Source organism: Dipodomys spectabilis, unplaced genomic scaffold (genome assembly GCF_019054845.1).
Source record: "Dipodomys spectabilis isolate Male_0828 unplaced genomic scaffold, ASM1905484v1 ptg000004l, whole genome shotgun sequence".
NCBI lineage: Eukaryota > Metazoa > Chordata > Mammalia > Rodentia > Heteromyidae > Dipodomys > Dipodomys spectabilis.
Genome location: NW_024870681.1, coordinates 4,884,781 through 4,906,729, shown reverse-complemented (window position 1 = coordinate 4,906,729; position 21,949 = coordinate 4,884,781). Strand labels below are relative to the sequence as shown.

Below are 21,949 nucleotides of genomic sequence, written 5' to 3'. Positions count from 1 at the left end.
GCTTTGGTCATGGTTGGACAGGCAATACTGGCCAGGAGCCCAGCCCCCTGCCCAGCTGTTCAGAAAGCATGGTGACTTTATATAAAATCAGCTCCGCCCCCTGGTCTCAGGGTGCTTGGGCGATGGTTTACCCCTGTCTCAGGATGATTGTATCTGGCTCCACTTCCATCGAGGCTGCTCTTGGCATTTCCCCCCTCTCCATTAAATATCTAGCTCTAATTCCCTCCTTGTGTCCCAGTTGGTGATTACCACTTATGTTCTCAAACGCGCCATTAGGCCTCTGATATATGATGTGTTTGGTGTGGTGGCCACTCTGGTGCTCCAAGCAAGGCAGCTGGGAGATAAAAAAGGCTGCTCCTGTCTTCTGGAGTACAACTTACCTGGACCTCTATTGGCCCAGCTGTGGAGGGGGGGCTGTCCCAGACAGCACAGCCTCTTCCCATCCTTGTAGGTCCCCTAGGGGTACAAAGCACCTGTCCCACACTTAACACATGCATCTGTTTACAAAGTGCGCATTCACTAAATAGCCGTGGTGTGTCAAGAGTCAGGAATGGAGGGATGAGAAGGAATCCGCCTTCCTGGTCCTTGGGACTCATTGTGTATAACTTAAACGAGGTCAAAATATACTCAGAGTCTAGGATGGGGTCACAAGCCAAGGGTTGAAAGTTCTAGCTGAGAAGGTTTGGAGCTTTTGGAGGTGTTAGCAAGAGACTAGCAATGTGGACAAACAACTCTCCAGCACCAGACACACTTACAAGAGGTAGGATCTGAGCATAGAGAGCCTTGCATGTTATCCTCAGAGTGCTTGGGATCCTTCTAGACCACTAGGATCATATCAGTGAATGTATCCTTGTATTTAACCCACTACCACCACCATTTTAGCCAGGCTGACCCATGCAGACCCCCATCCCATAGCTATCCTGGAAACATAAGCACCAGTGATTGCTGATGTTTGAGCTAGCCTTCAAGTCTTACTCAACCTCCCCTTTAGAGGATGTTCCATTGGACCTCCCCACTGGAATCTGTCTCTTCTTGGGCTTACAAATAATAACCCAAAGATGCATGCATATGCATGTATGGCCACATGCCCTAAGTTCAGCTAGTCCTCTCAACCACCTTCTAAAGTGGTCTTGTACCCGCTTTTGCCAATGAGAAAACTGAGACTCTGAGACATGGAGGATTTTGTTTAGGTTCACACGTTGCTAAGCAGTGGCATGTGGGCACGAGCCCCAAACTTCATGCTTTCATCAGCTCAGATTGCTTTCCAGACCCGTGATTCTGTATCTTGACTTTGCAAATTCTGTTCCCCTCTCAAGGTCCATGGTCCTAGGGTGTCTTCCTGCTTCTACCCCCAGATCTTCTGCTGTCTAGAATAAGGAATCTAGCTAAGGTTTGTGATTCTGGAGAATCGAGCTCTCCTCTAGACCCTAGCCAGTGTTGGAGATGCTCCCCAGGGTGGAAAGGGTAAGAAAACACTGATCAAAGTTATCAAGTTGTTCTCCTGCTCTTGGTCTCCTCCTCCTTCCATATCCCTCATTCCCGAGAAGGTGGGGTTGTTGAGGAGGTATGCACAGTATTTGCATAAACACTTGTCATACCAGGTAGCTTACTTGTAGGTGTATGTCTGTGCTAGTTTCAAACTCCCTGACTACGTACTATATGCAGTCCTCCAACCAGGCAGTACTGGCTATTAGCTTGGTGGACAATCAGAAAAAGATTGGTGCTTCATCTTTGGTTTTTATTTTATTATTATTGATTGATTTACTTATTTAGAGAGTTCTGAGGTTTCAACTCAGGATCTTGTGTACTCTACACTTTTGAGCCTGCCTCTACCCCTTTCTTCTTTTTATACTTAATTTTATAGTTCATCTACTATGATAGTTTCCAGATATTCACAAAAGAAGCTGAAGAGTATAATGAACCACATGGATCTAGGCTAACATGAGGCCACCAAGGTTTCTTCCCACTCCCATCCTTTGCCTGTCCCAGAGGAGGAGGAGAAGGAAGAACGTATCACATTCTTTTGGTTGCAAACTTGCTATACACCAAAATGTATTACTCTTACTTGGGTTTTGGCAAGTGGACAACCTGTGCAACCCATACTCTTTTGACAATATAAAATCTCCTCATCCCATTTGAAATACTTTCAACAAGGTTATTGTTAGGATCTTTTCCTAAGTCTAACCCAAATCCTACAACAACTCTCCGTGGTAGTACAGAATAAGTCTATTCTCTCTCCCAAACGTTATCCTTCAAATATTTGCAATAGCCCTTAGGTTTTCTCTAAATCTACTTTTTCCATTCTAAATACCCCTAGTTCCTCTAGCCATTTCTTCCACTGATCAAAGGATGTCTGAGTCCCTCTTTACCAGCTGTATCCAACCTCAAGCCATGAGAACCAACAGAGGCTCACTGGAGTAGGTAAGGAGAGTGTTGCTTCTCTTCCAACCATTGTCACTTTGAAGAATTTTGGGTGGATCCAAGCAGGATATATTTACATTTGTGGCCTTTGAGTCAGTGAGCTGTGTGTAAATTTATCTCTCCTTATAAAAACAAATGTCAGCATTATCCCTTTCATTCATTCTTTTCTTAATTTAACCATCCACTGAATAGATTTATATTTAGAATTTATGCTAAGCTAGGACTTGCACAGGGTGCTTGGATAAATAAATAGTCCAAGACATAGCCCCACAGTACGGAAGGTAGAGAGAATGAAGTGATATTAATTAACAAATGTATTTGCTTATTCAGCATTCACTTTCCCAATTCCTGGGATTAGGATAGATACCTAGTCAAGGCAGCATAAGGAATATTGTGCTCATTCTTACATGCCTGAATCTCTTACCTGCCTAGCAACTGGGAGTTTTCACAGCCAAGAGCTCTCCACTTTAGATTTAGTAGAGCTCATTATTATAAAGAAGTCCCTCTCCCAAGATTGTATTCCTCTGGCCCAACAGCAACAGCCCAACCCCAGTAGGGTTACAAAAACTGGCTGGTCATTTCAATTAAAGAGATCTCCATCTAAGAATCCTAAGACTCCAGAAATCCCCACAGGTCATCTTTGGCCTCTGTCACAACTGTGTAGAAGTTCAAGTTCTCTCACCATCTTGACTCTCAGGTGATCCCAAAGAATGCTGCTGAAACCTCTTGCATGCAGATCCCTTCTCCAAACAGTTTCCCAGGGAATTTGGCTCATGTGCAAAAGAAAGACAACCAATGATCACTCAAATACACAATATCCAGGCTGCAAGAAAAAGCACACAGTACTATGATCTTTTTTTTATTGTGAAAACACTGTACAGAAGGGTTACAATTACATGGGCAAGCTAATGAGTACATTTCTTATCAAGCATTGTAGCCTCCTCCTTTGTTTCCCCTTCCCATTCCTTCCCCCCCACTACCCAATCCTCCCCACCTCTGACCAAAGTTGTACAGTTCGTTAGCACACAGTACTGTGGAAGGGGATGCCTTCCATCAACTTTGACCCTAGTATGCAGCCCACTGAGATGTGAGGTTCAAGGAGGACTTGGCAGATGATCCCGTGTGTCGGGCAGATGGAGATCACAAAATTCAGAGGAGGAGGGAGTGGAGAGCCAAGGAAGGCTTTCTGGAGGAAGTCTCCACAAGCTCTAGAGTGAATGAGTATCAGTTTAATGGAGGAGGAATCAGCATGTCTGAAGGCATGAAAGTAGCTTGAATTAGTGCATCCAGGAGAAGACAGAGCTCATTCTCATGAGCTGTACATGAAGCAAGAGAGAAGAGGCTAGAAGAAACTGCGTGCAGGCCCAAGATCATGGGCCTTCTTGTATAGGAATTGGGACCTAAAGAAAGCAAGGGCTTGATTTCCAGAAAAATCTTTCCAAACTTGGGTGTGGAAAATGAATAGAGAAGGAAGGGAGCAGGCAGAGACCTTGGAGGAGGCCGTGAAAGTTCACAGCTGAAGACAGGCTGGGTGGAAAGGAGGATATTAACTAGAGAGCTGTGTTCTAATCCGAGTAAAGTTTTAAACCTGTAGAAAGCTGCTAACCTGTCTCTCAATTCTCTGGCTTTGGGGGACAAGTTGAGAGACGTGAAGTAGAATTTTGAGAGTATACAGTGAAGACATACTATTGATCAGAAACACCACCAGGCTACCCTGAAGAGTCTCAGGCCATCTCTTGGCCATGCCTAAGAAACAACAGGCACAGAGTGTTAAGTTTTTAAAAAAGAGGTAGCCGAGTAAGAACAGCACCAGCACGCATGTGGTATTCAGGTAAGGGATAGGTTTATTCAGTAGACCTGCTGGGACCAGGCAAGGTTGGCACTCCACGTGGCTGGGAAAGGCCTGGGAATGAGAGAGAGAGAACTGGGAAAGAGAGGAAAGAGAGAGGAAAGAGCTGGAGCAGAAAGCAGAGAGAGCTAGAAAAGAGCAGCGAGAGAGCAGAGAGACAGCCGAAAGCAGAGAGAGCAGGGAGAGCTAGAAAAGAACAGAGAGAGCGCTAGGTAGCAGAGAGAGCTAGAATAGAACAGAGAGAGAGAGTCTGGGCCTGGGCTAAAAGGCCTTATCTAGGGTATGGGCGGAGAAGGTGTGGCCACATCAAATTCAGATGTGACCTCAGTGGATACAGATGTGACCTCTTCCAGGTGTCCCAGTTGCCTAGGCAACACAGGTACTGGGTGGAGACTTTGCTGCGAGGAGGGTGAAGTCTGCTAGCCATCCAGGAGCGGACCGTACACAGAGAGTTTCACTTTGGCTTGCAATTGGTCTACTTTAGAAGTGGGCACATTGGAACTCACCAAGCACAAATCTTAGGTTTCATTGCATTGCTAATAAATACTACCATGTATCATTGGCCACAGTTTCATGGAGTATGCACAGTGTCCAGGCTCCTTCATCAGACAGATTGGGGTGGAGGTACTGGGCTGCCTTCAAGTTGCTGTGGGATGATGGAAGAGCTGTTTAGCTTCGGGTATTGCATTTCTTCTCTAACCAGGATGACTACCAGGCTTCCGGGAGTTAATGGGATCCTGTGTGTGAAGCGCCTGGCATAGCACCTGGCATGCAGTCGCAATTCAGTCTCCTCAGTTTTCCCTCTGATCAGCATCACAGCCCTCCAGAAGTGCTCTCCAGATAAACAAATGCCTCCCCGTCTCACCCCAGAGCCAGATAGCAGACAGGGGTAGAGCCACCACACAGCTGAAGGAAGACTGACATCCTGTCCTCCAAACAGCCCCTCCGAACTCACAGTCAGCTGGCACAGCATCACCTCACATGGTCTACTGGACAACTCTGTGAGGAAGGTGTGGCCATTTGACACATGACAGAACAGTGTCCCAGCATCTGAAATGGAAAAGCCTAGACTTCATTCCCACGTAATCCAAAATGCTATGGTTATCCCCCTTCTTCCACAAGGAAATAGAAGATGAAAAAAATTAAGTAATGGGTCAAGGCCACACAGCTCAGGACTAGTAAAACTGGGATTCACCATCAGATCTGTCCAGGTTTTAAAAGTCAATCCTGTGTTGTGTCACTTCTCAGACATTCAACTCACTGCTCCACCGTGCCCCCTGCAAACACCTTGACTTCTCTGAGCCTCTAGCTCAATTTCCTACCCTAGGTCTTCATTTGCCTCTGAATTCGGAGATAAAGAAGGAAGGAAAGGTCAGGCACAGAGTGGGAGAGGTGGAAAGGCAGGCTACAGAGCCTGCTTTATGTAAAACCAGTAGCCTACAACAGGCCCTCTCACAATGCAATACAACTCAACACAAACAATAAGCTAGGGAAAAAAATATGTCCAACATGGGTGGTTCTTGCTCATGTCACTACTCTTGAAGGGTCACAGCCCATAAACGGATATGCATGGACCAATGACGTTATTATTACAGCTGCTTCATGTCTGTGATGATCTTTAGCTGTCTTATTTCCATTTCTACCTTGGCAGGTCATGAGCTTGACCACTTACCAGAGGGGTAAAGCCCATGTCTTATTTATCTATGTATGGTATGTGACATAGGATAGTTGCTCATAAGATATTGAATGCACCCACGGATGTGCTGTCTTTCATTTTCAAAGCCTCTAACCATCTTAGACACTTTGCTCTTTAGGTCAAAGTGTGATCCAACAAAAACCACAGTCATCGAGAGTCTAGCTGCCAGCCTGTGACAGGCATGCTCAGTGAAAACAGTCCAGCTAAGAACCTAGGGGATAGAAAGATCAGGATCTAAATTCTAATACCTATGCCATCTCCACTTAGATGAGGGGCCAAGCCTATATGATAATTTTTAAGTGCGCAGAATCCAACCTCTGCCTCTGTCAAACATAATTGTAGCCCTCATATTACCCTGTGGCACTGGTTCAAACTGTTTCTTGCTTTTAAGCATTGCCCCTTATTACAGAAATATTGACACCACAACAGAACTTACCTTCTTGCCCAAGAATGGCAAATGGGATTCATCTGATCTTCCAACTGTCATGGACCCATTCTGGCGGCCAGAATTGTTGGGCTGAAAGCAACTGTGAGTCTGAGGGGAAAAGAGTGCTGAGATCAATTAGTCATGTCTGCTGTGGGCTGGGGAAAGGAGAGTGGTGCCATGCATGCAGCAAGCCCCTAATTTCACATGTCAAAAACCAATCTGATTAAACCACAAAATCTTTTTTTTTAAATTTAGTTTGTGACTCTGTGATTGTTTTCAATGTTCATAATGCAAGCTTACTAAAATCCACAAATTTCTCAACCACCAAGACCAGCCACGGGGGCAGAAGTAGAAGACAATGACATTCTCTAAGTAGTTCCTGGGGAAGCTGAAATGTGTTCCTAACAACAACAAAGAAGAAACATAAAAAAGTAACAGTGCCTGATAAGGCCTTCAGTGTTATGCAGACAGTTACCTATTTGACCTTTTCTTAATCAGCTTTTGGAATAAGCCTTCCCTGGGATTGTTTTCTGCCCTGGTATTAATTGGAACATCTGCTCTCCCTCTGTAAACATCATAAACCATCATTTGGTCTCCACTGATGCATTGATTTCCATGTAGCCCTGTAGGATAATGCAAAATTAACCAGGAACACAACTGGACTCACTTCAAACTCCCTCTCCCTGCTCCATCTCCACATCCCACACCTGCACAAAAGGAAAAAGACTCCCACCAAGTGTGCAATGAGGCAGGTGGTATATACTCCTTGCACGTCAGGGTTGGTCATCTAGATATAAAAATGCATTCCTGGTAGGCGAGGTAACCTCACTCAAGCCTCTGGGAAGCAGAGGAAGTGAACTTTGGCTGAGCAGAAATACCTTAAGGTGATGCAGATTTTATCTTCAGGAATACCTAAGGAATATTCCAGAAGGGATCTGAGTACAGCCATGGGAAAACCAAGAAGGTGTGTATTTCTCTAAACCCAGCAGGCAGCTGTTAGAAGGGGAATAGGACTGTAGTCTTGGGATCAGACAAGCAACTGTAAAAATAAATTTGGAATGGTAACCACAATTCTACTCTCTACTTCATGAGTTTGACTTCCTGAGATTCTATGTAGACATGAGGTCATGCAATAATTTTTTTGAGCATCTGGCTTAGTACTTTTAGCATAATGTCCTCTAGATTCATCCATGTTTTTGAAAATGGTTAAATTTCCCTCTTTTAAAAGATTGAATAGTATCCATTATATCTATGTATATTTAATATTCACATAATCATGAGTATATTTTATGTGTATATCATATTTTCTTTACCCATTCATCTATTGATTAGTATTTAATTTGACTCTGTGTATTAGTTATTGTGGGTAATACTGCACAGAAGGACAGACCGTTCTGACTAACTTCCTTCAGATCTATGCCCACATGTGGGATTGTTGGAATCATATGGTAGTTCTAAGTTTTACTTTTTTGAGGAACCTCCACACTGCTTTTCCAGAATGGCTCTACTAATTTGCATTTCCACCAACAGTGTACAAGAGTTCCTTTTTAAAATAATAGCCCTACTCACAGGTGTCAGGTGCTATTTCCTGGGGTTTTAATTTGCATTTCCTTGATGGTTAACCATAATGAGTAGTTTTTCAAATATCTATTGGCCATTTGTAATGGTGGTTACCTGAGGCAGGTGGGGTTAGGGGTCAGGGAGAAGGGTTAGAAGGGCATAAACAGGGAAAATGGAGATATTGGTCCAAAGTTCCAGTTAGACATAAAGAATATTCACTCATCTATTACATACATGGTGACTATAGTTAATAATGTAGTGTGTACTTTTGCTAAAAGGGTGGACTTCGTGTGGTTTTGCCACCAAGAAATAGCACAAGGTAACAAATTCGTTATAATATCCTGATTTGATCATTCAACAATGTATCCATCTATTTAGACATTGTGTCTCATAAATAAATATACAGACAAGTGAAGTATACAAAAAATTCCATTTCCAGGGCCATCCCGTAGGGGTACAGGTTTCAAAGCACATAATTATTGGCTCTGACTGAATCACCTTAAAATTATCCCATTAATAGTAACTATTCATTAATCCTAGCGAGTTCTATCTAGTGAGCACCCTCTGTCTGTCAGGCACTTCACACCCACTATCTCCTGGGTGATCATAACACAGACTAAGAGGTGAGGACTGAGCCTTCTCCCCTGTGCCTGGCTGTTCTGGCAGCAGCAATCACAGCAGGGGGATCCAAAGAAGGAAGTGAGGACAGCAGAAGTCAGAAAATAGGCCAGACCTACAGCCACACTTCCTCCTCCCCTTCTTTCTCTTTTGATCCTGCTCCCTACACTGGCCAGATCTAAAACGTAGTTCCTTGGCCTACTAGAAATGTGTTCATTTTTATTTACTTGGTTTGTCTTTGGCCCATGCTCTAGGTGTAACTTGGTGGCAGGTCAGGCACTGTGTGGAGCAGAAAGCCAGGCTTGGGAGGCCTCTGGAGCTGATGCAGTTTCCTTGGGGAGAATCAGATGTCGCCTCCTCTCTGTCACTGCTTTAACAGTTATTCACTGCCTCCCCCCACCAAATCTGTCACACAGTAGGTTCTCAGCCAGGATAACCTGACTCCAAAGTCTGGATCCTCCCACCTGTAAGTTTATTCACCCCTATTTGGGGTTGACAGCCTTCACCCTAGGTCATGCACAAGCCAGGCCCGGATACAGATGTCTATTCCCACCAGCCCTAGCTATGTTAGCAACAAAGTCTGGATGTTCAGTCCTGGTCACACGCAGGTTCTAGTGGATAATTGCAAGGTGTCAGCTATACAATGTATTGTCTCTGCTCCAGGATGCTTTCCCTGACCACATGACAGCTATAAGATGTATTGATGTTGCTATGTGCTAGATACAAAATGTATTATCTCTGTGATAGGAAGTTTTCCCTGGCTACACGCCAGCTATAGCATGTCCTGCCCTGGCTGCCTGATATCTCCAGTGACCAGCTGTGATTACGAAGATTTCCTGCCCCGGCCCCTTCTTCTTCCTTTGGACTCCTGACGCGATAACTACCTCTAAGGCTGCAAGTAAAGTTTGCTACTCTCTATCCCATGAGAGATAGCCTGTCAGCCTCTAGCTGACATTAAACACTTCCTTCTTCTATGTGACTATGTGTCCGAGTGGTTTTCTGGGTCAGCGCTTACACCAACAATCCTGCCTGCCTTTTAGTGGAGTCCATAAATGTCTATATGGGGGAAGAGGGTGTCAGGTTTCAGAGGAGGAATGAGAAACCGATGGGCACCGCTTAGCAGATAACCAGAAATAACAGGCTGTCCCCACTGGCTTCCTGAGATCACTGGCATGGCCCTGTTAAGATCAGGAGTCAGAGGAGGGGATCTGTCTCAATCTGCTGAGTATCCCCAGAGTCACCACCACTGTCCCTTGGTTTGTCTTTGGCAGCTCCTGTCCACGCACTGCCACAGTACTTGACACTCTGCAACCACAGCCTGGAGGGCCAACAGACACTCACTTCGTGAAAGAATGCCTGAGCCACAACTGTGTCCTTGCATGGAAAAATATCTCGGACTCAGTTTCCAGGGCCAAATAGCAATTCTCTTCCTCCCCATTTCCTGCGGGGCTTACTACACATGACCCGAGCCACCAGCAGTCATGCTCCCTGTCTGGGCTGAGGAGTTCCGCTTTTTCAGTCCCATCATAGTTCTTCAGAGGGGAATGCACTGCTATATCATACATCTAGATAATACTAAGCCTTTTTAACAAGCCTACACAGACAAGGGCACATGAACAGGCACATTCTAGGTATGGGACCTTGGGCAATGTATTTAACCTTTTAGGACCTTGTTTTTCTCATCTGCAAGTTAGAGAGAATAACACCTATATCAAAGAGCTTTTTGAATCAAACAAGAGTATTTACTGATGTTAGTGGCTCATACCTGTAAACCTAGCTACTCAAGAGGCTGAGATCCGTGTATTGTGGTTTGAAGCCAGCTGGGGCCAGAAAAGTCTATGAGACTCTTAATCTCCAATTAACCAGCAAAAAAAAGCCAGAAATGAAAGTGTGGCTTAACTAGTAGAACACCAGCTTTGAATGAAAAGCCCAAGCCAGAGTAAGAGGCCCTGAGTTCAAGCCCCAGTACTAACAGAATAAAAGAAAGAGAAGACGGAAGGAAGGAAGGAGGGAAGGGGGGTAGGGAGGAAGAGAGGGAAGAAGAGGGGAAAAGAAAATACTTAAAGCAGTCAATAGATTGCCCACCCATGGTGCATGCTCAATGATTGCTCCACTTCCATTTCCTCCCAGAAAAGTCACCTATTTGGAGACTGGTGAAAGATGCCAAGGAAAAGAGAGCAGCCTCCTGATGGAGAAGGGAAATGGGACAGCACCTGCCATGTGGAGCCCCATTCATGAGCATTTGTTGAAATGACCTTTTTAATTTCCTTGGTGGAAAAGCACAGTCATGTCTCACCTCTTAGAAGATAATAAGTGGCCAAGACTTCCTAGTGTGGAAACAAATGAATGAGCAGGCGGATTTCCAAACATGATGTAGTCTTTTGCCTTCAAAGAGCTAACCAGTATGCAGCCACCATGCTAATACGCCTCTCCAGATGAATCAGACACCTTAATTGCAAGCTCAAACACAAAAGACAGATTCATTTTGCTTTATGGAAGCCTGCTAACCCATTTCTCAGACATTTTCCCCCATTCCATTGTGTGAAATGTGTTTGAGGACTTTGAAAGAGAAAGGCAAAATGACAAAATTGAATGGCTTGCTTTAACAAGCACATTATTTTGAAAACAGCCTAATGAGAAATTTTCATAACTTCACTGAAAGGAACGCTAAATAAACTCAGGGAAAGCAGGGATAAAAGGCTGGATTTTTTTTCAGGCATTTAGGAGCAGTGCAGTTTCATTTCCTTCAAGTGTAATAAGTGAGACGAGAAACTCACTGACTTGTAGATGCCCTGAAGGTCAAGATTAATGAGTGGGTTAGGAGATTTGAAGCTTTCGGGCCCAGCTGTACACTGGTAAGTGGGTGTTTCAACCGTTCCTAAAGGGGTTTATACATAATTTATTTTTGTAAGTAGGTACCTGTGTGGAAATGTTGTTTGTGCTTTTAATTGGACCCAAAAACCATGACTTCACGGGTATCAGCCACTCCTAACCTTCCCTACTTTGCATTTCTTGTGATATGAGAGATAGAGCACCCCAACAGGTTATATTAAGCCCAGGTAGCAATCCCTAGGCAGACAGCAGTCACTAGAAGGGAAGAGAAAAAAGCTTTAGCCACAAAACCCAGGTGAGATCTCACCTCTGCCTCCAAACTAGCTGTGTGACCTGAGGGGAGTCACCTTACCTCTAGGAGTTGTAGATTCCTCAGAAGTAAAATGAAGTCTTTGGAGAAGAACTTTGGTGTCCAATACTTTTTTTTTTTTAAAGGTTCTTCGGACTCTGAGATTGTACCTCCTCTAATGATATGTAGGAGAACCTGGAGGGAAGCACCAGCCCCACCAGGCCAGATTAGACTTGGAGATTATCTGTGTGAGCTGTAGGTAGGTAGAAGGAAGAGGCAACAAAGAACACAGGTTTTGGGATGATGTAAAGATGGTTTACATCCACCTACAAGGTTCTGCAACCGGACTCAGGCTCCCTGGCTCCCCATTTCCTCAAACACAACATAGGGTTCCAACACCAACCTCACAGGTTTAATTCCTAATGATGGCAGATACACAGTGAATATCACTGAAAGCGTGGGGGAGAGGTGAGGGCAGGAAGAGAGGGCAGCAAAGCCAGTCTGTCTTTCAGAGATCCTCTAACCATTGTTTGAAAGACTGGGTGGGGGAGGGCTCTCTCCATCTTCATCTCTATGGTTTTGGGTTTGGGTTTTGGTTTTAGTTTAGAGCATGCTAACTTCAGGTCACTGGAGCCCACCTGTTCCAGTAACTGCTTACAATTCATTCAAATGTGAATTACTTTTTTCACACCATGATGTATAGTTTGGTCATCAGGAAGACATTGTTGTCCTGAGATCCAGTAGCAGGCTTAGCACTCACTATCAGGGAAAAAAATAGTCAGTGGCACTTGGCTGTTTACCTCTCCTCTAACTACTTTTAGATGAACTTGGGAACTGGGGGCATAGTCCAAGGGGTGGAGGGCTTCCTTAGCAAGCACAAAACCCTGGGTGTAATCCACAATAGTGGAGAGAGAGACAACAGGAGGGAGGGAGGGAAGAGAAAGAATCTCAGTATCATGGGGCACAAGCAGGACAAGAATCCCAGTGCTCCCATTCTTCAATTCATATCTATCTCCCACTCCTGTGAACTGAAAGAAAGAGGTAGCTCTTCCCTGCAAAAACTAGTAAAGATGTCTATTATGTAATCTTCAAAGCAAATCCCTTCCATTCAACCACAGAGCAGGAATCTGATGTCAAATTTGTAGAAGATGAAAACAGAATTGGGAATGGGGCCTGCTGTGTTCAGGGCCGCAGCTTTGTCAAGTGATAAGCAAGCTGCCTTGACTCCCTCCTGTCTGGCTCAAAATCCTATGGTTCTACCTTAATGTGAAGTTCCCACCCACAAGTGAGCTCCATCCTCGTATATGATGCTTCTCCATCAGGGTGGTTGGGACCATAATTAAGAATGAAATAGTGCTTATGCAAGTACAAGCAGAAGTAGCACAGAGTTGTCTCAGGAATTATTAGATTCCTTTCCTCTAATGACATAGAGCCACTGAGCAAGTTGAAGCACTACATCAGAAGGCATCATAAAAAATATTAGCAATGAAGATGATGGTCATGGGGCCCATTCTGCTCTCAGAAGCCTCCCTCGCTGCTGGAAATGTCCTGCTATAAGCCAGGAGCTGGTAGCTCACGCTACCAGTCTTAAGTGAAAAAGCTAAGGTATAGCACCCAGGCCTTGAATTCAAGCCCCAGTATACACACACTCTCTCTCTCATTCTCTCTCATTCTCTCTCCCTCTCTCTCTCTCTTTCTCTTTCCCCCTCTCTTTCTCTTCCTTTCTCTCTCTCATACACACACAGTGCAACTTTTCTTAATGCAAACTTAATTCTTACAAACCAATCCAACTAAGTGTAATCCTAGACTTTTAGAAACCTTAAAATGTAGGCTTGGCATCCACAGTGGGGCTGTCAGCTCATACAGGGAAGGCAAAGAAATGGCTGGAAGAATGGCAGGTCCCAAGAAGCAGAGAGCTTGGTCTACCAGTCTGAACTTAAATAAATTGTATTTTCTGGCCAGGGGTGATAAGGCGTAAATTTGAAGTCTTGTGTTACACTTACCCATCATTATACCCCGAAATGGGGAAGAAGAGCAGCAGCATGTTCCAAGTTTATAGCAAAATTGTCTCTGTGTAAACATCTCAGCAGTCTTTGATGTTGAGCAGAGAGGAAAATAATCCTCAGAAAAGCCAGGAAGGAGCAGAGAGCTCTGTAGTCCAGGCAGGGAGGCTGGCAAAGGCGTGCAGCCAGCAGGAACTGTGTTTACTCAGAGCCTCTTCTCCAGCACCCACAAAGGTAAACTGTTCTCACAGTCTTAGTTCCTAAAAGGATTGTTTGCACTACACCTTTGCAGAGAAGCAAATAAGAATGCTTGGATACAGTTAAGGGGAGAAGCTGGGCAGGCCACAGTAGAGAAAAGAGAGAAGAAAGTTTATATCCTCTGATACAAAGTATTTTAAGAAGGAAGCGAGGGAGGAGGAGACAGGCTCCAGGAAAGTTCATGAGACTCCTATCTCCAATTAATCACTAAAAAGCCAGAAATAGAAATTTGGCTCAAGTGATAGAATGCTAGCCTTCAGTAAAAAAAGCTCATGCTCTGAGTTCAAGGCCCCAGGACACACACACACACACACACACACACACACACACACACACACACACATACACACACACACACACACACACACACACACACACACACACACACACACACACTACAGGAGATTAGAAAGCAAAGGGAGCCAGGGGTAGGAATGGTCAAGGTCTCTGGGAAGGAGCAATAGAAGCTGAGGCCTGATCAGGGTGGCCAGACCAAGCCTGTGGGGAGAACATTCTTGGAAGAAGAAATTGTATGTGCAGAGGCTCTGTGGGAGAAGGCTTGTTGACTTCCCAGGAACTGAGAGGCCAGGATGTGTGTGGGAGCATCTGAGAGGTAAAAGAGAGGTGTACCAAACCACGCAGGCTGCAGGAAGGATCTAGAACTTGATTCCAAAGTCATAGCCACAGAAGGGTTTTAGATTTCCTCCCAGCTGTCCTGTCTTGGTGCAGGATTTGGGAGCTGTAGATTGTCAGTTTGTCATCTCTCAGACTTGGCTGTCAGCACCTTCTGGTTCCCAGAGGTGAGCAATTCTGAGTGAGTCAAGTCATACAAGCACACTCATGAAAGTTCCTTTAGCATCTAGTCCCCAAGAGAAAGAGCCAAGAAGATAAGCCTGATACCAGGGCACAAGCAGGAACCAACCACTTAAGCTAAGATGAAGTCCAGTCCTGTCCAGATAGAGAGTAAGTCTCCATCCACTCACACTGTAGGAGCCCATCAGCTACCTCCTCTACAAAGGAACTTGCATCTCAAGAGGTTTTAGCCCTGGATCTGCACTGAGCAGTCACCTAATCAGTGGTCAACTGATAGGAAGAGCCTCCATCTCTTCTTATAAGTGGGAGAACCAAGGGAGGCTAGAATAAAGGACAGCAGGGTGAATTGGGAGTCTGTGTCCCAGCTGGATATGTCCTGCTGCATTACCCCAGGCAAGTCACTTCTTGTCTCCCAGGTTCATATCCTTACCTGTCAAGAATGTCATGCAATGATATCTAAGAATGCTTTCATTTCCCCAACTTTGTCACTCTCTCCAGATGCTTTACAGGGGTCACCACCTTTTCCAGTGCCACTTGACCTGTTGTGACAGAGCTGGCTTCAGCAGCACACACAGCATTCTAACTCCATCCCAATATACTGAAGTTGAAGGAACCAAAGAATAGGAAGAGGAAGATAGTGAGGGGTGGAATTCAGCATAGCGATCATCTGAGGCTAAGTTGAAATTTACTTTTGCTGACAAATCTCTTCATGTGGATAGTCAAATCAATATTACGAGCAGTTCTGAAGACCGTGAGGATATTTAGAGCATATACCAACGGGGGCAGGGGAGGGGAGGTCTATTCAAACACTATAGAAGTCACTTCTGATGTGTTCAACCTCTTACAATGGAAGTGCTAACTATAAAATGCTCTTATCTGCTTGTTACAGTGGTCCCCAAGAGCATTCCCCCAGGGGACAAGTTCATTAGCCAAGTTCAATCACTATATGCCATAGTAATGATTTAAAAAAAAGAAAAAGAAAACACTTTGTTCTTTGAAAAACTGTGTTTGCCTTAACCCCTGCTGCTTTCCCCCATTCTGAAGCTTAGAGAGTATGGCTTGGTTGTCCTGAAATAATGCATCTAGCCAGGCAATCTGAGCTGTTCTGAATAGTGGGGAAAATCTGGGGGTTTGCTGGTCCTTCTTCAGATCCTGAAACAAACAGTAGGACTTGTACTTGTTTGCAGTCTCCATAATCCTTGTACATAGTAGGAGAGCAAGAATGTGAATGTTGACTGGCTAACTGGAAAACAAAGCTGAGAGGAATGACTACATGCTGCTATTGGGAAATGACCCAGTGAAAAAATTGTTGTGTTCCTCCCAGGATGGCACTTCTAGAAAGAATATGTGTTGCGAACTGACAAACGGCTTCAACTCCTAGCTTTTCTACTTGTTAGCTGTAATGAACTTAGCAAGTCACTTAACCTTTCTGGGCCTTGATTTCCTCCTTTGCTTAATGAGAGCAGCAATACCCAGCCATGGTCATGGCTGTGAGAATTAAATAAGATAGCATAGATAAATGTCTAACACTATGACTGGCACTATGACTGGTAGAAGACCATGTGTCTCCCTGTCATTTGGTCATCCAGATCTTCATGAGAAATGGAGCATCCATTTGTCTCCCCCCTACACACACACACACCTGTTCTTTGCCTGCTCCTGCACTGGAGTTTGGGAGCCCAGTGGGATTTTCAATCACCTCTGTGCTGCGGGAATGGACAATACAATGAGGCAGAGTCAGGGAAGTGGACTGGACCCAAATCTCAGTGGCTGCAGGAATCCAACACAGTCAGCCTGGCTCTCTTCCAACCAATTTCACCAGATGCAATTTGGCTTCCGTTTGGGGTTGCAAAGCACTTATATAATCATAATAACCCACAGCATTTGTAGAAAGCTCTTACAGTTCCCAAAGCACTTTTGCATGCTTTATCTCATTTCAGCCTCTTGATAACCTTGAGAGATAGCAAAGGAAAAGACTAGCATTCCCATTTTATGGACAAGAAATGGAGACTTGTTTGGTTCACCTGCCCAGTGACACAAAATCAGACACTATTTTGTGTCAAAACGTGGACAAAGATCTCTGTGTTCCTTGCTCTGGGCTGTTTCTGCACACCACCACCCCACATCTTTGTAATCATGCTTTCATCAGGCAAAAGTCACCCAAGCTCCTGTTGTGTGCCAACAATGAACTAAGTTCTGGGATTCTTATGTAAAAGACAGGATCAGGTTCAGAAGATATGGAGGGACAAGTATTCAGGGCTGTGTGAAGGATGCTCAGGTGAAGGAACAAGGAGAACCAAGAAGAAGGGTTACCATCTCAGGAAGGCATCCTGGAGGCTGGGATACACATGGAGTTCAGGAGTCAAAGAACTAAGTAGAGCGCTGAAAGTATGTGAACCTTCTGGCTATGTTGGGTTGCTGCACACTATGTGTGGTCTGGCTCCACCAGCCAGCCACTCACTCACTCACTCATTCATTCCTTCTTTAAACGTATATGCGTGGAGCACCACCAGGCCAGATACCATATTGGCCACTAGAGAAAAAAAAATGTGCAAGTGAGCAAATGTATTCCCTAAACTCATTGAATCTACCTGTTAGCAATGCCTGTGGACTCAGGTGGGAAGTAGGAGGCTGGAAGGTGGGAAGAACAAGCAAAGCACATCACAGAAGACTGGGTATAGAGGGCCTGGAGTTTAGCCTAAAGGAAATGGAGAGCACTCATGGATTTTCAGAATGGGATTAACACAATCCAATACACATTTCAGAAAGAGTGAGCCACAATTAGTATAGAGGAAGGCTAGGGAATGTTATCTGGAACTGAGAGGCCTGTTAGAGAACCAGCCCTGGCAAGAAATTCTTAGATCCTAAACTAAAGCATTAAAGAAGAGAAGAGTCTAAACTTAAGGCAATTAGAGACACTTGCAGGTTGATGATACAAGGGTGTGAAAGAGTCTGACTGGATCCCCCTGGACAGGTGATAAAGCTCTCCTCAGGACAGAAATTTGGGGATAGAACTCTAGTCAGGAAAGAGAACTCTGGTGGGATGGAAACTGTGGGGGGGGGAGGGGAATCTGTGTCCTCTGAGACCTGCTGAGCACGGGGTCTCTGTGTGATACCTGGAAGGAAGGTACTTTTCAAAAAGTGGAATCAATGGCTGGGAAAGTAGCTCAGTGGTAGAGTGCTTGCCTCACAAGCATGAGGCCCTGGGTTCGATTCCTCAGCATCACATAAACAGAAAAAGCCAGAAGAGACAATGTGGCTCAAGTGGTAGAGTGCTCGCCTTGAGCTGAAGAGCTGAGGGACAGCGCCCAGGCCCAGAGTTCAAGCCCCATGACCAACAAAACAAAAGAGGAATCAGTATGTCTGGAGCCCAAGAGAGAGTTGGAGGTATAGGTTGGAGGGTGGGGAGTTTATAGGTGATATTTGATACTTGGAAGTAAATGGGACCTCCCAAAGAGACCAGATTCCATTCCACAAGCCCCAAAGAGTATCCAGACTCATTCTTTGATATCATAATCCCACTTGGCCAAAGTCAAGCCATCAGCCAAGCATGAGGCATCCATGGTCCCCAAGAAGGGTTGGTGGTGATGGGTTGTGGAGGACTCTGGCCTACTGTGGGACTTCTGGGATCTCCCCAATCCCTGGAACTCATTGTGAAGTCACCATGTGCTTCTCTCTCTTTCTCTCTCTCTTCTCTCCTTCAGGTGTTTACAAAATATGGGAAGTGTTACATGTTTAACTCAGGAGAGGATGGCAAGCCTCTGCTCACCACGGTCAAGGGGGGGACGGGCAACGGGTTGGAGATCATGCTGGACATTCAGCAAGATGAGTATCTGCCCATCTGGGGAGAGACAGGTGAGCTGGGCTCAGGGACTGGGGCACTGGGCAGTGGCAAGGGGTACAGGTTCAGCTCAGAAAAGCTGGTATAGTCCAGGTGAGCTATCTTGGCCTACCCTAGGAAAGGCTACTATCCAGCAAGGGTTTGGTGACATACTGGCAAAAAAAAAAATGGTGAATACTTCCCTGACATGGGGTGTTAAGCCCTGGGTTCCCTCACATTTCTCAATATAGGAGAGGGGCAGAGGGTGGACATATTGGACATAGAGAAGGAAGGCAGCATGGAGAGGCATTAGAAGATATAGAGAAAGAACCAAAGAGAGGTAGGGTTGGGCAGGTGATTGGCTAGATTTCCTCTCCCACCCATCCCAAATACCCAACCAAAAGAACAGGTTCCTGCCTACTAAGGGAAGGAGGAGGGGCCATGTAGTGCTGGGAAAGCGAAGGACATGAACTTGGAAACCCAGAACCACGTCTCTGTGGGAGCCCCTAAGGTCCTGTGTTTGCTTATTTCACACATTCATTTTTTTCTGTTACTCTACAATTTATTGGCCATGTCTACTCTCCTAGGCTTTGCACCAAAGTGTGTTAGGATGAAAGAGACCAAGTTTTTGATCACAGCCTAATGGAGAGACAGAGACAGAGACAGAGAGAGACAAAGAGACAAAGACAGAGAGAGGGAATTACAGGAGATAGGGGTCTGAGAAAGTCTTAGTGCATGGGGTATGGGGATTGTCCTGGTTTGTCTGGGTAGGTTTGATGTCATCACAAGTGCCTTTCTAAGAGGGACACAGGTAATATGATATGATGCTGCCATAAAACAAGGAATCCTGGGAGACCACACTATGCCCAAGAGCGAGAGGAAGTATGGATGCAAAAGAAAGCCAAAGTAAAAGTAATGCTGGGCTCCACATGCAAAGGGGAGGCTTTCAGAGAGCTGAGGTCCATAGAGGATCCTTAGAGAACTCACCCAGGGAGAGAAAGGAAGAAAGGATCCAGTGGTAGAGAGACCCTGAGCCCTCTGGGCGAAGGAAGGAGTGAAGGCCAGGCAGCCCAGGCCTTACCTCCTGCTTTTCCACTAATGCTTCCTCCTATGGAGGAAGGATCTAAGCACACCCAGCTGCTGAGGCAATCAGGGTTTCCACCCCAGAAGGACTGATTGCCTGCTTCAAGATCCCCGCAGCATACACACACATCCACACTGCACTCTTTGTGCCCTGCCAGGACCTCTCTCCTGAGTGCCAAGATGAAGAAAGGTTGGATTTGGAAATTGACCTTCAGAGGAGAGATAAAACAGCCTGTCACGTGTTTGTTGTGCTTACCTCTGCTCCAGGGCACTCTGAGCCACATCCTGCTTGCTGAGGAGCAGCTCCACGGACCCTGTCTACTTCTCTGTGTTAACTGCCTCTCCTTCTCCAGTCCCACATACAGCAGGGTGAAGCTGATGTGTTCCCACTAAACTCTGGCTTCTCAGAGCTAGTGGGCAGAATATCCCCGAGACCAGACTACATCCTCTGACCATGGGGCCTCTAAACATCCTGGGGATTCTGCGGGGCTGGATTCCCAAAGAGAGGCCCTTCTCATAGAAACCAGAATCCTAAAACACCTGCAGGAAAGGAGAACAATCAGGAAATCAAATGAGTCCTGTCGACCCCATACCCAATACGTAGGTGGAGTTTGTTTGGTCTTTCCGTGGTGATGTAAGAGTTCCCAGACTGTCACTCTGATGTACAGACAATGCAAATACACACACACACACACACACACACACACACACACACACACACACACACACACACACAGAGCCCCCTTCTCTGTCTGTCTCTCTGTCTCTGTGTCTCTATCTCTGTCAGTCTGTCTCTCTCTGTCTTTCTTTCCCTCTCCCTTTCTCTCTTCAGCTTCTATCATAGACCTTTTCACCCAGCACAACTTCCTACAGAGATTTGGCCTTGGACATGAGCTTTGGCTGATAGGAAGGGCTGACCCCAGAGGCACAGTGGGATGTAGGATGTCTGTATTCTTCCTCACAGAGAAAAAAAAAATGAAATTCTAGGAAAGAATAAAATTCTACACTAAGCCAACCTGTTTGTTTCCCTGCGGCCTAGTGTGAAGTAATGATACACTTGAGGCCTTGCAGCAAGTCTGACCCATGTTCCTGGGGCATCAGTCAGTCTGACAGGACCTAGCGCTGTGCCAACTCAAGACAAATTTATAATGGTAATGACGGATTTTCCACATGCCTAACACAGTGCAGGTGACTGTCAGGGATGCAGAAGATACAAGACAAAGGTCCTGCCTTTCAGGTGCATTTTTATCTCATTAGGAAGCCTGACATGCACACAGAATGTACAGGAGAATTCCTTCCAGGAGCTCGAGTTGTCCCTTGGAAATAGAGCAGCACTATCCACTTAAATAGTTTCCTCTGAGGCTATGTGAAGAAGAATAGTTTAAAAAAAAAAAAAAGGCAGGAGTTAGGAGAAACTAGTTAGAGACGACTGGTCAGTGCTATCCTAAAGAACTTTCTGGAATCCTGAGGATTTTCTCTGTCCAGTATGTTAGCTATGGAAAGGGAGTATAAGGAACTGATTCTTTTTACTTGTTGTTATAAAAGTAATGTACAGAAGAGTTACAATTATGTAAGTCAGGTAATGAAAGAACTTATTTTTTTAATGTGCAGATACTGGGGCTTGAATTTAGCAAAATCTTTTACCTGTTTTGCTAAAGGCTAACACTCTACCATTTGAGCCATAACACATTTCTGGATTTTTGCTGACTAATTGGAAGTAAGAGTCACAGACTTTCCTGCCCAGGCTGGCTTTGAACCACAGTCCTCAGATCTCAACCTCTTGAGTAGCTAAGATTATAGACATGAGCCACCCGTGCCCAATTGGAACTGATTTTTTTTTCATTGGAACTTTATTTTTAATATTATTTAATTTTTTATTAATTTAAAGCTAAGAGGCCCCCTACCATACTCAAGGGAAGTTAGTGAACTGGCATGCAGTACAACTAGATCTGGTTGATTCCTGGCCTCTGCAGCCAACTCCCATATTCCTCTAGGTCTGTGTTACTCCCCATCCTTGGCTTTCTCCTCTCCATGGCCTCGGAGTGACAGGCAGAGTTCATCCCCACTAGAGAAGGAGGTTAGATTACATCACTTCCGCCGGGGCCACCCAACTGAAACACTGGAATTCTTACATTGGAGATTCCTCCTCCATTGTCCCTTTCTTCAGGCTGAAAAGCCACTGGGCAATGATCTGGCCCTTGGAGGTTCTTGCCAGTCAAAGTTGCTTCTGTCCTGAGTGAATAGGAAGAGAAGGAGAGTCTTATAGGAGTGGGAGTAAAG

General features: G+C 45.2%; 1 protein-coding gene across 2 annotated transcripts in view; it reads left to right on the top strand.

Annotated features, from left to right (window-relative positions):
• Asic2 (acid sensing ion channel subunit 2) overlaps positions 1 to 21,949 on the top strand; it is a 1,002,658-nt gene that overhangs the window by 905,740 nt on the left and 74,969 nt on the right. For both annotated transcript variants that reach the window (XM_042694285.1, XM_042694273.1), the window contains exon 2: positions 18,471 to 18,621. In XM_042694285.1, the coding sequence (XP_042550219.1) occupies positions 18,471 to 18,621 (151 nt within the window). The remainder of the gene's footprint in view (positions 1 to 18,470; positions 18,622 to 21,949) is intronic.